The sequence below is a fragment of the Amborella trichopoda genome, chromosome 10 (assembly GCF_054954075.1).
Source record: "Amborella trichopoda isolate Santa Cruz 75 chromosome 10, AtrichopodaSantaCruz75HAP2 v2.0, whole genome shotgun sequence".
Taxonomy (NCBI): Eukaryota; Viridiplantae; Streptophyta; class Magnoliopsida; order Amborellales; family Amborellaceae; genus Amborella; species Amborella trichopoda.
Window position 1 is genome coordinate 6537659 of NC_142345.1, and position 13819 is coordinate 6551477.

The following is a 13819-nucleotide window of genomic DNA, read 5'->3' on the forward strand; positions in this document are numbered from 1 at the left end:
GTTCAAGCTAAATAATGTTAAAAAAATCGAGCAACTCCATCTAGAACTCTAGCTTTTAAACCTTGTATGGGAACAAATACAAGGGCCCACTCATGGTAATTGCTGTTGCTGAAAGCATATACAGTGCCAAATAAGGTCCTCTTTTTCTTTTCAAGTCAGGCCCGTATATTTTACAAATAAAAATGGGTGTAATTCGTTAGGCAGAGTTAAAAAGACAAGCATACTCTCGCTGTAGGATACATGCACAGCGCCATAACTCTCTTTACTCTTCTTTTTTTCTGCATAGATTTTTTTACAAATTGAAAATATGTATTCATTGGGCAGAGTCAAAAAGAGTAGCATCATCAAGAACTGGTATTACATACAAGTCGAGTTTTCTCGAAACTCATAAATGGCTAACTGAAACTGCTCAAAAACCTTCAAGAGAACCAATATTTAACAGTTTCTTCCCCAATGCAAACTCTTGAAGCCCTCTGCAACCAAAGCATTGATACATTCAATATTCCCCCAAAAGAAAAGCCATATAACCTCATAATTAGTGCACCAAAGATAAAAGATAAATTTCTAACTGCATAAACAGGAAGATAACCTCACCATCTTGCAATGTTCCCAGGAAAAGGGCACATAGCGAAGCCTAAACCTTGACATACTTGTCCACATAGCCCTGCAAACAAAAATGGGACCGACCACCAAATATAAGAATATAATTAAAACTGTAACACCCGTTTCTATAGTTGACCAAAATGCATAACCACATGAGACTTGGTATAATATCTTTTTGAAATTTGGTTTGCTATGGTGTAACATGATAAACAAGGATATTCAAAGTATTCCCCCTTTCCATGGGTCTATGTGTGTGTGTGTGTGAGAGAGAGAGAGAGAGAGAGAGAGAAAGAGAGAGTTGTGCAGTTGAATCAGACTCAATCATGAGAAGACAAATATTACCACTTTTTACGTCCCTTTCTAGATAAGATGCCACTCTTAGCTCATGAGAACCAAATGTAAATAATTGAAACAAGAACAGCACGTACCATGACTAATTTTGTCAACTTCCGTTGTGAAGATGCCACATACTGCTCAATCTTTGCCTGTGTCTTGGGGATCTGGTGGCTCTTCATCGCTCCAGAAACCTTATCAACCGTCTTCTTCACAATAGTCTTAAAGGCCTCCTTGCTCATGTTTCCTTCCCGCCATGAAGGCTTCAATATATCCTTTACAAACTCAGCCAAAGCTATCCTAAAAAGCTTCATTGCCCTTGCTTCCTTCTTATTACTCTTTCCTGGCGATTTGACATTCTGGTCTATCTCTATCTCACCCGCACCTGCATTCCCTTGGTCAATTACAGCATGGTTTGGGCTCACGTTTTCCACAACACCCACCTCTGCATCCAAAGCAGCGTCCCCAAACTCTTCAGCATCGATTTGAGGCTTAAAAACCATCGCCTCACCCTCTTTTTGTTTATTATTCTCCTCTACATCAAGAGGCCTGTGATGGGTACTCATCCTCAAATTCAAGTCTGGTAATGGGCTGGTACTTTGGTTGGTCATAGACTGAGCAATGACTTCTCCACTAGTTTCTCTCTCTTGAGGCCGATCTAATTTGGCTCTAGACCTAGCAACGGCCTCAGCACTAGTTTCCCTCTCTTGGGATCGGTTCAAGTTTGTGAAAGAATCAGTGGGAGGCTCAATGCTATCAAATAGAGGGTCATATTGGTCACCCCCTAAAGAGTCCCTTAATGGCTCTTTTAAGGGGTATGAGTATTCCTTCACATCACCAGAGTGCACTGGAGGCACCAAAGCAGAGGATGCAAATGGCCTGGACACAAGTGAATCGAACCCAGAAGGCGGCTCAAACAAAGTGGAACTAGTTTTAGAGGGACCAGGACCCATGTCAATTTCTCTTCTTGGATAAGGAGGTAAGGAGCGATCAAAAGTAGATGCATAAGGGTTATAGTGGGTAGAATGAGAACGAAATGATGATGAGAATTCACCAACTAAGGTTGGCTGGTTCTGCTGAGAATACAAGTATTCTCTAAGGGGAGGACCATCCAAACCTTCTCTGGAGAAGGGTCGCAATGGCAAACCATCCCTATGAAGAGGGGCAGGAGGCAGTACTTGGGCTTGGGCATCTCTAGAGGAGCTTGGTGGCCAGATGTCCCTTGTGTTACTTTGTGAAGTATACCCATGACCAGGTAATCGAGGATCAAACCCAGGGTTAGACAAGTGCCCCTCATCCTTTAATGCATGCCGCGGGCGCTGCATATCTTCCCTTACCCAAGGTGGGGGGGCATAATATTCTTGTCGTTGGGGCCCCACTTCATGCATTGCTGAATATGGGAATCGCTCTTCTCGATGAAGGCTTCTAGGATCTTCTCTGATGAAATTCTGGCCGATGAACAATGGGTCTCTTGGATTCTCCATGGACCCCTGACGAAATTCATCAATTGGTTGTAATGATTGCTGGGGTGCAAAGGGTCGAGGGTGAAATTCTTGAGAAGGATTAGGGTTATAATGTGTAGAGTGAAATTCAGTTGCAAGCATGGGGGGCTTGGGAAGCAGGGATTCAGGCCCATAAGGAAGGGGGGCATCATTTCGAGACTTCACAGGGGTGTTTTGGTCATCAATTGGGGATTGACGCAAACGGAATTTCTCAGGTTGGGGTTGAGAGAGGATAACTTGAGGTGGCTGAATAAACCCATTGGAGTGGAATGACTGGTTAGGGCCTGTAGAGGGAGGTTGAAATTGGAAGTTCCCTGATGAAAAATTAGGTTGGTGCATATCCTTTGGTGGTATAGGTTGATGCCTGAAACTATCAGACATGAATGGCTGAGAAGGTGCCGAATGAGCTTGAAAAGGTTGAGAAAACGGTTGAACCTGATTTGGAAAGGAGGGTGGAAAGAGTTGAACGGGAAAGGAATGGGGAGCCGAGTTTTCTATGGGTGGGGGATGAGAGATAATACTGTTCTCAGCTGGTTCAGAGTCAGGAAGGGGAGCTTTTGTATCATAGGGATAAGGCTGGTTCACTAGAGTTTCATTTGTTGAAGGTTGCGCACCTACATGGGGGGTGGTCTGAGGTTCAACACTCTCATCCTGCAATCGGTGAATTGGGTTGTGAGAAATCTCCTCAGTCAAAGGATGCACTCCCATTTGCTCAGTTACCAGAGATCCTGGCACTAGGGTAACCTTCTCTTCTAGACCCAATGAATTCCCAGCTTCTTTATTCATAACATTAAATTGTGAATGACTGTTTTCTTCACTAGTCATACCAGGTTGTGCATCCTCGGAAGAAGGCACAACTTCCTTGTTTTCGTCCATGTTTGAACTCGATGGAACAGAACCAATGAACCCCATGGGCCCATCTTGGGCTTCTTTTTTAACCTCTACAAGCTTTCCTAGCTCATAACTAAAGGGCCCATGTTCCTCTTGAACAGTTTTAGTTACTACGTCTTTAGCCCCATCCTTGTTGTCCTCACACCAAGTGGGTTGCCTTGAATCATGGGGATTGTCATGGTGGTGGTGCCCTTTGCTTCTGTATCTTCTATATGAATCATCCATGGGATGTTCTAGGTGAAGAAACTTACAAGATGCTCCACGAAAGCACCTGCCTCGAAGGAAGTTAAAACATTCCTTTCTTGGTTTTTCACCTGAGATATCACCCATACGCCTGAAAGCAGCCGGCGACTTGCTCCTGCTTCTCTGTCTCTTAGGTGACCAGCTGAAAACAAAAAGTCAATTCATGAGAGAGAGAGAGAGAGAGAGAGAGAGAGATTGGTATGCAGATAGAAAAATAGACAGTGAGGCAGACAGACAAAGATGAAACCTCTGAGAAATTTTAACTTCTTCAATATAAAGAAGGTCCTTTCAGAACATTTGTGTGCGTGCGCATGAGAGAGAGAGAGAGAGAGAGAGAGAGAGAGGGGGGGCACGTCCTTTATTATGCCATATGGAGGAAAGGATTTAGAATGGCTAATGAACTTTGATGCCAAAGTAGCATCGCATGACTCCAAAATCTAAAAAGGAAATAGAATATGTATTGTTTTATTTATTTATTTATATATATATATATATATATATATATATATATATGGGAATGATTTCATGCAACGGTTGTATAGTAATATAATGCAACCACACTTCTAAAAACTCATATTTAGTAAATTTGTATGACCCCAAATTTTGCACACACACTCCCTTCATCCCAATGATCAATATCAAAAAAATAAAATTCAATTTGCATCCTAGATATAGTCAAAATAAGTGTTGTTGCATTATATTACTATACAACCGTTCAATTTGAAGGTTGTTAAGCAACAGGGTTAAGCAAGGCCCGCCCCCTCCTCCCATTCAATTTGAAGGTTGTTGCATTATATTACTATACAACCGTTGCATGAAATCACTCTATATATATATATATATATATATATATATATAGGGATTGCATACTATGAGACAATTCATTTTTGGTACATGAAGGTCACAACTTTTCTTAGGCATTGGATGTGAAGTCTGACATATTAAAAATGTATCGTAGCTTTCGAGAAAATTTGTTTCGAACTTTGTGCATAATTAGCGACACATCAACACCCATTCAATTTCACATCTAACAGTTGACAATGATTGTGACCTTCATGTATCAAAAGTCAACGGTCTCATCATATAATAGTCTTCACAACAATTACCTGTGAGATCGACTCCGTTTGTCCCTTCTCCTTCGTGGGCTACGACTTCTCCTCCTCCGCCAGTTTTCTTGGGGAGACCTGCTACGGCTACGGCTCCTACTCCTGCCCCTCTTGCCTCTCCTATTGCTCAGACCATCTGATTCACTATCACTCGCACCTTCTCTAACTAATCTCCCAAACTCATCCACAACCAATGCTGAAGTAGCCTCTTTTAAAACATCCGCCACATGAGGCCGTTCCTTCTGTGGTTCAACACCAATATCATTCTCTTGTAACGGATGATCGTGCTTGGAAAATTCACGGAGTGACCCCATTTCATTGCTTTCTGTATATTCTTCTGTTGGCTTTGAAGGGGTCAAACATGGTGATTCCACTTTGTAAAAAGCAGGTGAATCCTTCGGTGATACTGATTTGGGAGATGATGGGGAAACTTCCCAAGTATGCTCCACTCCTGTCAATTGAACGTTTCAATTGACATGAGGATGACTTGTTTCCATTGCAGTAAGAAGTTTGTTTATATAACACATCTTATTCTATAAAATGAAAGGCGCATTTCAATCCAAAGGTACCTTCGGTTTCTTGTTTGTCATGGAATTTTGAAGGAAGCTTTGTAGTCTCAGGTGAAACAATAACAGGACTTACATCTTTAATAGATGGCCTTTCAGCTTCATCGGTGTCATCCTCCGAGTAATAACTTGCAATTGCTCTCATAGGGCTCACATCGTCAATCAATGGCTTTGCAGTGTCCTGCTCCTTGCTGTCTGAGGATAGCCCAACAACTGGAGGCGAAACACCTTCAGGACTCAGATCTTTGACAGATGTCCTCAAAGGTTTACGCGCATCATTTTCAGGAATATCACTGTAAGCATCATGTGAATCCTTCACTGGGCTACGATCTTCAATAACTGGTCTTTCAAATGTAGAACCATCCTTTTTTCCTAAAAAACAACAGCACCTGTTAGAAACAAGCAAACACTAATGACTCTCTATCCATATACTGAATTTTATCGTATAATACAAAAGAAAAAGGGAACTAAAGACCAGGCGCTCCAACAGAGACGTTCAGCTGTAGAGATGAGCAATTAGATTAGGCATATCAGAAAACCCTAATCTATCAAAGAAACAAATACTTATCAGAAGAGCCCCACTTCTGGGATTTGCAATATCAAGATCAAAATTGATCCCATCATGTAATCATCCTGAACCATGCATATCTTTAGTATCAAAAATCACTGTTTAAAAATTCGATGTAGTATATAAATACAAATATAATAACCACAAATGATCATCTTTTTATAGATAAAAAAGCAGATGATTCAATTGACCAATATGGATAAAAATAATTCAGATCATCCTAGTCAGCACCTGTCAATGATATCTATAATCAAAATGACAATAAACATGAGTCATTATATCATATCCAAGATGCTGGGATATGGTTATGGATATGTAAAAGGATAAGGAAAGCATAATATGACTCAGCATTTCTCAAAATTCAGAATAAAGATAAAGATATGAATATCTTATCGAACACATCTATAAATATATTTTTAAGTGCCAGTTTGGATGAACCCAAAATTGGAATATTTCTTTATTGCAATCCAAAAATCTTGTGAAATGGACTTTGAACCATTTGGACAACCACAAGATTTTGCTAGATTTTTAGATTGAAAGAAAAATACTGTCGTGTCTAGGCAAAAGTTACTGTCAAAATAATTCAAGTTAAGCTTGAAGTTTTTCGAATGAAAGTGCAGCCGCCTTCTCTCACCAGGTGCAAACCCCACACCCAGCTTTCTCTCTATTTACCCATGACCCAACAACCCAACTCTCTCTCTCTCTCTCTCTCTCTCTCTCTCTCTCTCTCTCTCTCTCACTCATTGCAAACATAAAAAACCCAACTCTCTCTCTAGCACCCTATTACCCATCTCTCTCTCTCTCTCAGAAGCTCCTCTGGCGCTGCTAATGGTTTTTAGTGTTAATATCAACAAAAGGGGATTTAAATGTGGCATCAATAGAGAGAGGAGATAGGGAAGAGGAAGGAGATTTGACAAGAAATTGCAGTAAGTGAGAGAATCGCATATTTTCCATCAGTTTCGATTCTCTTTGACTGTCTATCTCTGCATCGACCGGAGTCCATGGTTGATTCAGGGTCTCCATCTTTTGACAGGCCTTTACAATGTTTCTTCTGGTTCTACCTCCATTTCTCCTTTGGTTAGTAACCAGAGTCCACACTTCCTCACAACCCGAAACCATGAAAGCAGAAACGCTAGTTTTTCAGCAAAAAAAAAAGGTATTTTGCATAACCACAGTGTTCATCAGAAGTAACACAAACCCCGAATTTGCAGAGGCGGACAATTCTCGTAGAAAACCCTAGTTCATCAGAATCAACGCAAACCTTAAATTTGGAGCGAGGGTAAGCTTAATGCACCGAACCAAAATATGCAGACAGAATGAGAGAGATTTGAGTAAAGAGATCAGGAGAGGTAAGAGGGGAGGGAGAGACCATTTGGTGAGGCGAGGGATTTGTGAGAGTGTGTTACCAATCCATAGTGGGGGCTAAAATAAAATACTCGTGTAACACCCAACCAACTTTATAAGAATAGAAAAAAGGCTTTGTATTTTTTTCAATTGGTATTTGAAAAACTCGAAAAAAAATTTAATAACAAATTCCTTTATTTGACATCTAAACTGGCCCTTAGATAGTACAATATTAAAACATATTCATCCAACACATTGATATACAGATATACCATATCATAATGCATGCTATTACATTTTACAATTTTACATATATATTTCATTTATGCTCAAAAATATCTTAGCAGCATCTGGGATGAGTTTCAAGGTATGACACCAGCACATAAGCATATACAAGTCTCTAGACACAACAGAAAATCATGTAAATGCCAGTACAACAGCTAAGAAATCCAACCTCCCAAAAGGAACAATGATTATGGGATGTTTAATCAATACTAAGATGCAGTCAAAGTATGAACTGTGTGAAAACTCAACAACTCTTTTATGAAATTGTACCTTTCTCACCTGGAGATTCTGATGCTAAAGACCTCATCCAGGCTTCAGGAGGAGTTTGCATATCCTTGAGAACTTGCTCTTCTGAAGAATTCTGAGAAGCTCCAGGACTGTCTTTCCCATTATATGGCTCCAAAGATGTTGAGACTTCTGCGTTCAAGGGTTCATCAAATCCATCACCACCATCGTTGTTACAAGGTGGATAAACATCGTCTGAGAAAGAGCAAATACGGGACCTTCAGCATCTCAAATTAGTCAACAAATCCTCGCATCTAATGCTGTTCAAAGCATAAAATGCTGAACATAAAAATAAGCCTTAGAAACAATAATTGTTAGGCATACAGTCCCATGGCACATAATTCGTTATCTACAAAAATGCAATCACTGTCACACTACTTCTGGCAACCAACAATTCTCCACAACCTTCAATGTCTTGTTGACAATCAAAACAAAATTGAAAAGACGAGACAATTTCTAGCATCTTTCACAAAACACTACACTTATCAGAATCACAAAGTAAGATTATAAAAATTATGACATGAAGAAGAAGCTAATGAGCGAGAACGGGCTCCAGGCAGAGGTGGCCAGGGTGGCAGAAGCCACAACTTGACGTCTTGAGTTCCATTCTCATCAGGAACCAAGTTAACATTCAAAATAAAGAAACTAATGAAATAAATAAATGCATAACCATGGTAGAATGTAAAACATACCTTCCATATCCATATCTGAAACTGCTGGAGAAGCAGAGATATCCTCATCAACCACACCACCAAGACGCAAAGAAGTCCCCGAAGTTTCAGAAGGCATAAGAGATTGATCACGCCCCTCTGATGGTTTACTATAATTTGCCTCGAACCTACTTTTCATCTTCATCCACTGAAAATATTCATGTCCAATTGCTGCATTGCTCCCAGGTTCCCCACCAAACAAAAATGCAAATTTCGAATTCCCAGCTTCCTTGGTTCGTGCCATTTTCTCAAAGTCAGGCCCAACCTTTGCAATAAACTGACACAAAATTTCGATGTTTTTAACCATTTCTCCATCAAATGGCTTAGGAGGTTGAGGGGGTAGACACATTGAAGCAAAAGAACTAGTGTCCATCCTGACCATTTCATTCCCCAAAGAGCCACCACAGAGAGGCGTACCATCAAACTTTTGGTTCAAACCCTCTGGTTTCTCCACCTTATCACCAATCGTAGTGGCCAATTCAGAAACCCCAACCCTGTCAACACGATTTGAAGAACTTTCCAAACCCATTTTAGATTCTGAGTAGCGATTTGTCCCAGATGAGGGGGCAATGGAATCTGTAGAGCTCGCCAACAAATTCATAGACAAAAAGCTAGGAGGTGGTGAGGCAGGCGGAGGAGGCGGTGGGGGTAGGGGAGGAGGTGATGAAGGTGGAGGAGGGGGCAGAGGAGGAGGCATATAATGGGGCTGCATATCAACGGGGCCTTGCGCATAATGCGGAAAAGGAGAAGGAGTAATAGGAACAAACCCAGTTGGGGGTGGAACAGGACCAGGACGCATAGGTTGTTGTGACCCTTGCATTACGGGGCCACGATGATTTTGTGGTTGATATGATAGTTGGCCTTGCAATGGAGGCATAAGAGGAGAGGGAACCACTCTTGGAGGAGGTGGGGTAACAGTGTTGACACTCGGAGGTGGAGGATATGGGGGGTATTGTTGGTTGTTTTGGTAGGGAGGTGGTGGCATTGGCATAGCCATTGGCATTGGGTTTTGGGCGTTTTGGGGAGGTGGGTGCCTGTAAGAGTGGTTCATGTTCATTGTGGATGGAGGAGGTTGAGCTTGAGGCAAGTGGGGTGGGCCCTGTTGAATCGGAGGGGGTGGTGCTTGAATGGGTGGTGGTGGAGGACGTGGGACTCGATGAGTGGCAGAATGAGGAATAGGAGGCCCTTGATGGAGAGGTGGAGGTGGGTGTTGGGGCTGATGAATGGGAGGAGGGGGCGGGCCTTGCTGAAGGGCAGGAAGAGGGGCAGGGGGTCCATGCTGGAAATGAGAGGTGTAGTTCCCTTGCCCATACATCTCGGGATGTTTAATATGTTGCTACTCAAATTAGAAAGGCGACCTGCAAATGTGTGATCTTCTTGTCAAATGTGAGTAAATCATTGCAGCCATAAATTTTGCTTACCCCACTCCCCCTGTCCATACCCCTGATTTTCAAAAATTCCATGGTTTTTTTGTGTGTGTGTTTCTGTGGAGAAAAAGAGAGAGAGAGAGAGAGAGAGAGCTATGCGTGAACTATAGGTATTGGAAAATAATGTACGTGTTATGGAATTCCAGTGCGCTTCTCATTTGCAGCGGATCAAAGAATTCGCAACACACAAATTGTTAATTAATCATTAAAAGCAAAACTAGTACCATGTGAATTTCGTTTCATTATGAAGTTGGGAAATTCCAGGTGGCTAAATTAACAGTATGAATATGGTTGCTACACTCTAATGTGAATCCATATTACCTAGCTCCCATATCCATATACGATTGGAGAGAACAGAAGAGAGAGAGATTTTGAACACTAGACAACCTCCAAACCCCAACAGATCCAACAAATCCTTCAGACACTAAACATCAAATGCATCAACCAGCCTACACATTCCGTTAAAACTTATCCAACTTCAACTCTTACAAGGCTGATAAAAATTTTCTAAAGGTCTAATAACCATTCCTCTGCAAGCCTTTACATATACAAAAGTATAACAAAAACGAAAAAGGAAAATTAGCAAAAAAAAAAATCTTTTTTAGAAGAAAAATTATTGTTAAATTACAACATAATAAAGTATCGAATAACTTCATTCAACCGATGAAATTATAAATTAAAACAGAAAACTTTCCCAATCAGCATCACGAGAACTCATTAAACCCACCTCAGGTTCTAGGGCAACGGCAAGAATAAACACTATGTAAAATATATATCGAAAACGACATCCAGAAACTCAAATTTCACAAAAACATCATCAAAGCAAACATCAAACTATCCAAACTAACACCAAATTCACAGCAAATTTTCAGAAAGAACATAGTTCAACTCAATCCAAATCAGAAATAAATTAAAATTTAATTAAAAAAATCTCAACTTTGCTCAGTGATTTTCCTCAACAACTACTAAAATCTGCAACCATATACAGTGAAAAAGTCCATACCTTTAATCAGATTATTTCCAGGGAATTTGATAGAGTTTCAGAATATCAATGAATTGAAATCAGGCAAAAAAAAATAGGTGAAAAAGAAACCAAAAAATTATGAAGGGAGGAGATGAAGAAGAGGAGCAGAGATAAACCCTAGCTTTGAAGAAGCGGGTATTTGTGACAGTGGGAGCATATTATGAGGAGAACATAGGAAAGGAGGAAATTTTAAAATAGTATGGAAAAGGTTTGAAGAAATGACAGAAATACCCCCAGATGAATAAAGCAAGTTCGTTACGAGTTCCTTTAACTATGGCAATTGTGCAATGCCCTCGCCTTCGATCTATGCCTATTTTGCCCCTGTAGGAGCCCCTCCCCCTCCTAGATTCCCCGTAATTCAATAAGCCTCATGATTTCATGGTCTCGCCAGGAGCCACTTGCTCCCAATATCTAAGTGTTAAGAGTAGGGGTGGAATGCGGGAACGGGTCGCATCGGGTCCGGGTTGGGGTAGTTGCACCCAGACCCAACCCGTTGGGTAAGGTTCGTACCGATCCTGACCAGTCCCACCCCGACCCGACAAAATATAAGTTGAACGCTTGGACTTAGACCCAGACCAGACATGTCAACTAGACCTATCGGCTTGTCGAGTCCCCTGGTCAACCTAGGAGTGGCAACGGATTGGGTCTCGATGGACTTGGACTCGAATAGAATTTGGGTCCAAAATTTGGACCCACACTCGGGACCCGTCGAGTCCCGAATCTATCCATCGGGTCCCAGGTCCGATCGGATTCATTATTACCCATCATGAGCTTATTTTTATTTTTTTTGCCTTATTTTTTTACCGTCATATACCTTATGACTATGATCTTCTTCTTCTTCTCTTTTACCAATAATACTATAAATGCTGCCAATATATTGTGACAATTTAAACACCTAGTGCATGCCTAAAAACACATTATTGCTATCATATACCTTATGACTACGGGTACAAATCAGGTTGGGTCTGACTGGACCCAGACCCAACCCTTAATCGTATTCGGGCCCAAAATTTGGACCAACCAAAAGTCTAGTCTACACATCAGGTCCCAAGTTTATCAAGTCCATTGCCACCCTGGGGTCAATTATTACCCATTTCATTTCCCGCCCCTATTAAAGAGCTCAAAATCTATTTTTTTTCTAATAATTATCCCATGATATTTAACCAGATTCCAAGTTTTCAGATCCAAAAGCACTCTTTTATGATACATTTTCTGTCCGAGGGGGCAAAAGGACCCTTTGCTCCCAAGGGAGCATAGTATATGCACTCTTCAATGAAAATGCCTACATTGTGCCCCTAGGATGTAAAAAAATCACTAATAAAATGGTACAAAATCTTAAGGAGGTCATAAGAATTTGTTTGCCTAGCACCTTCTCAAAAAATTGAGGAAATTATTGTCAATACTTTCCATTTTTTTTGCAATTGCAAAAATACTTAATTTTGGTTTTTTTATCTGTATCCTACTTTTTCCTAAAACTTTTTGTTCTATAAAAAATAACTCAATTAAAGGATTACTATAACTCTAGCGCTAAGTACTACGAATTTATTGAGATTATATACAATGAGACCATTTACTTTTGGTATAGGAAGTTTACAATTACTCGTAACCATTTGATGTGAAATCTAATTGTTGGTTGTGTAATAAAGTTCGAGAAGATTTCTTTTGAACTTTGAGCATGATCAATGAAATAAATGCAGCCGCCCAATTTCACATCCAATAGTCAATATTAGTTGTGACTACCTTGTACCAAAAGTAAACTATCTTATTATATACTTTCCCGAATCTATTAGATTTGAAATACATTGAGCTCTCCCTTGCCTGAGAGGGGTCACAAAAGGCACCATAATTTAGATCCATATCGCTAATTGCTAGGGGTGGCAACAGGTCAGGTCGGGGGTGGACCCAGACCCAAAAATATAGTGTGGAATCCGGACCTGAATTCAACAGACTCGAACCCAGACTCAAAAATACAGTGTGGGATCTAAACCGAGACCCGGACCTAGACCTGATCTAACCCGACCCAAAAATTAAAGTATCTATGTATTTAACTATATTTAAATGTATGTCGTATATTGGGACCCGAAAATATTACCAAACTCGGACCCAACCCGGACCCGTACCCGGATTGGGTCTACCCCTCAGGTCTGGATATCTTGAACCCGAACTCGAATTGGGTCTACCCCTCAAGTCTGGGTCCATTGCCACCCATGCTAATTGCCACAATTCTGGCAGAATTCTAGCATATTTAGATCTTCAAGAAATTCTAGGAAGCACCAAAATAACCAACATGATCTAACAACACAATCACACCCTTTTTTTGCAACAACAGGCCTTTTGCACCACCATGGATCTAACAATATTGTAGCCCCTTCTTGACGCTTCCTCCTTGGCCCGGAAGTGTCAAATGCTCTACGAATCTAATAGAACTATAGCGATGTCTACAATTCTAATAGCACCTGGTTAGTTTGAATATTAACGAAAACATTTGGAAAATAATTGGGTAAAAGTAAAAAAAAAAAAAAGCGTTTTTTTTTCCTAATTATAAAAATTATAAGGAATATATTATTGATAATTTCTCAAAATTTTATTTTTAAACTCTCTAGTTTATAAGAACCTTAAACAATCAGAAGTTCCAGTAATTTTGCCCACTTGGGCAACCCAAGCTAAACCCGGACCAAATAAGGTGTTTGCAGCTGGAGACATAGAACAAGCATTTTTACAACAAAACTATTCTCAGCTTCAAGTCTTATAGTGGGCCACAATGGACCCGACCAGACCCGGGATCCAACGGGGAGACCCGATCTCGGGTCCGTGTGTGGGTCCAAATTTTGGACCCAAATGCTATTTGGGTCTAGGTCCAGGTCCAGGTTCAATCGTTAGTCATAAGATATATGATAGCAATCATGTGTCTTTAGGTGCATGTTAGGTATTC

General features: G+C 40.6%; 1 protein-coding gene across 2 annotated transcripts; it reads right to left on the reverse strand.

The window, feature by feature from the left end:
• Window positions 1–119: 119 nt before the first annotated feature.
• On the reverse strand, window positions 120–11052 carry LOC18435787 (uncharacterized). Of its 2 annotated transcripts, none has more exons than XM_011625674.3 (8): window positions 10867–11052; window positions 8419–9794; window positions 7721–7921; window positions 5248–5616; window positions 4679–5129; window positions 1032–3714; window positions 595–664; window positions 120–473 (listed from the first exon to the last, which is right to left on the reverse strand). In XM_011625674.3, the coding sequence occupies exons 2-7, from the start codon at window positions 9749–9751 to the stop codon at window positions 635–637; spliced, it is 5067 nt and encodes a 1688-aa protein (XP_011623976.1). In that variant the 5' UTR covers window positions 9752–9794; window positions 10867–11052; the 3' UTR covers window positions 120–473; window positions 595–634. The 2 variants fall into 2 exon arrangements, with proteins under 2 accessions (XP_011623976.1, XP_011623975.1); XM_011625673.3 differs by having other exon boundaries at window positions 7712–7921.
• Between the last annotated feature and the right edge of the window lie 2767 nt (window positions 11053–13819).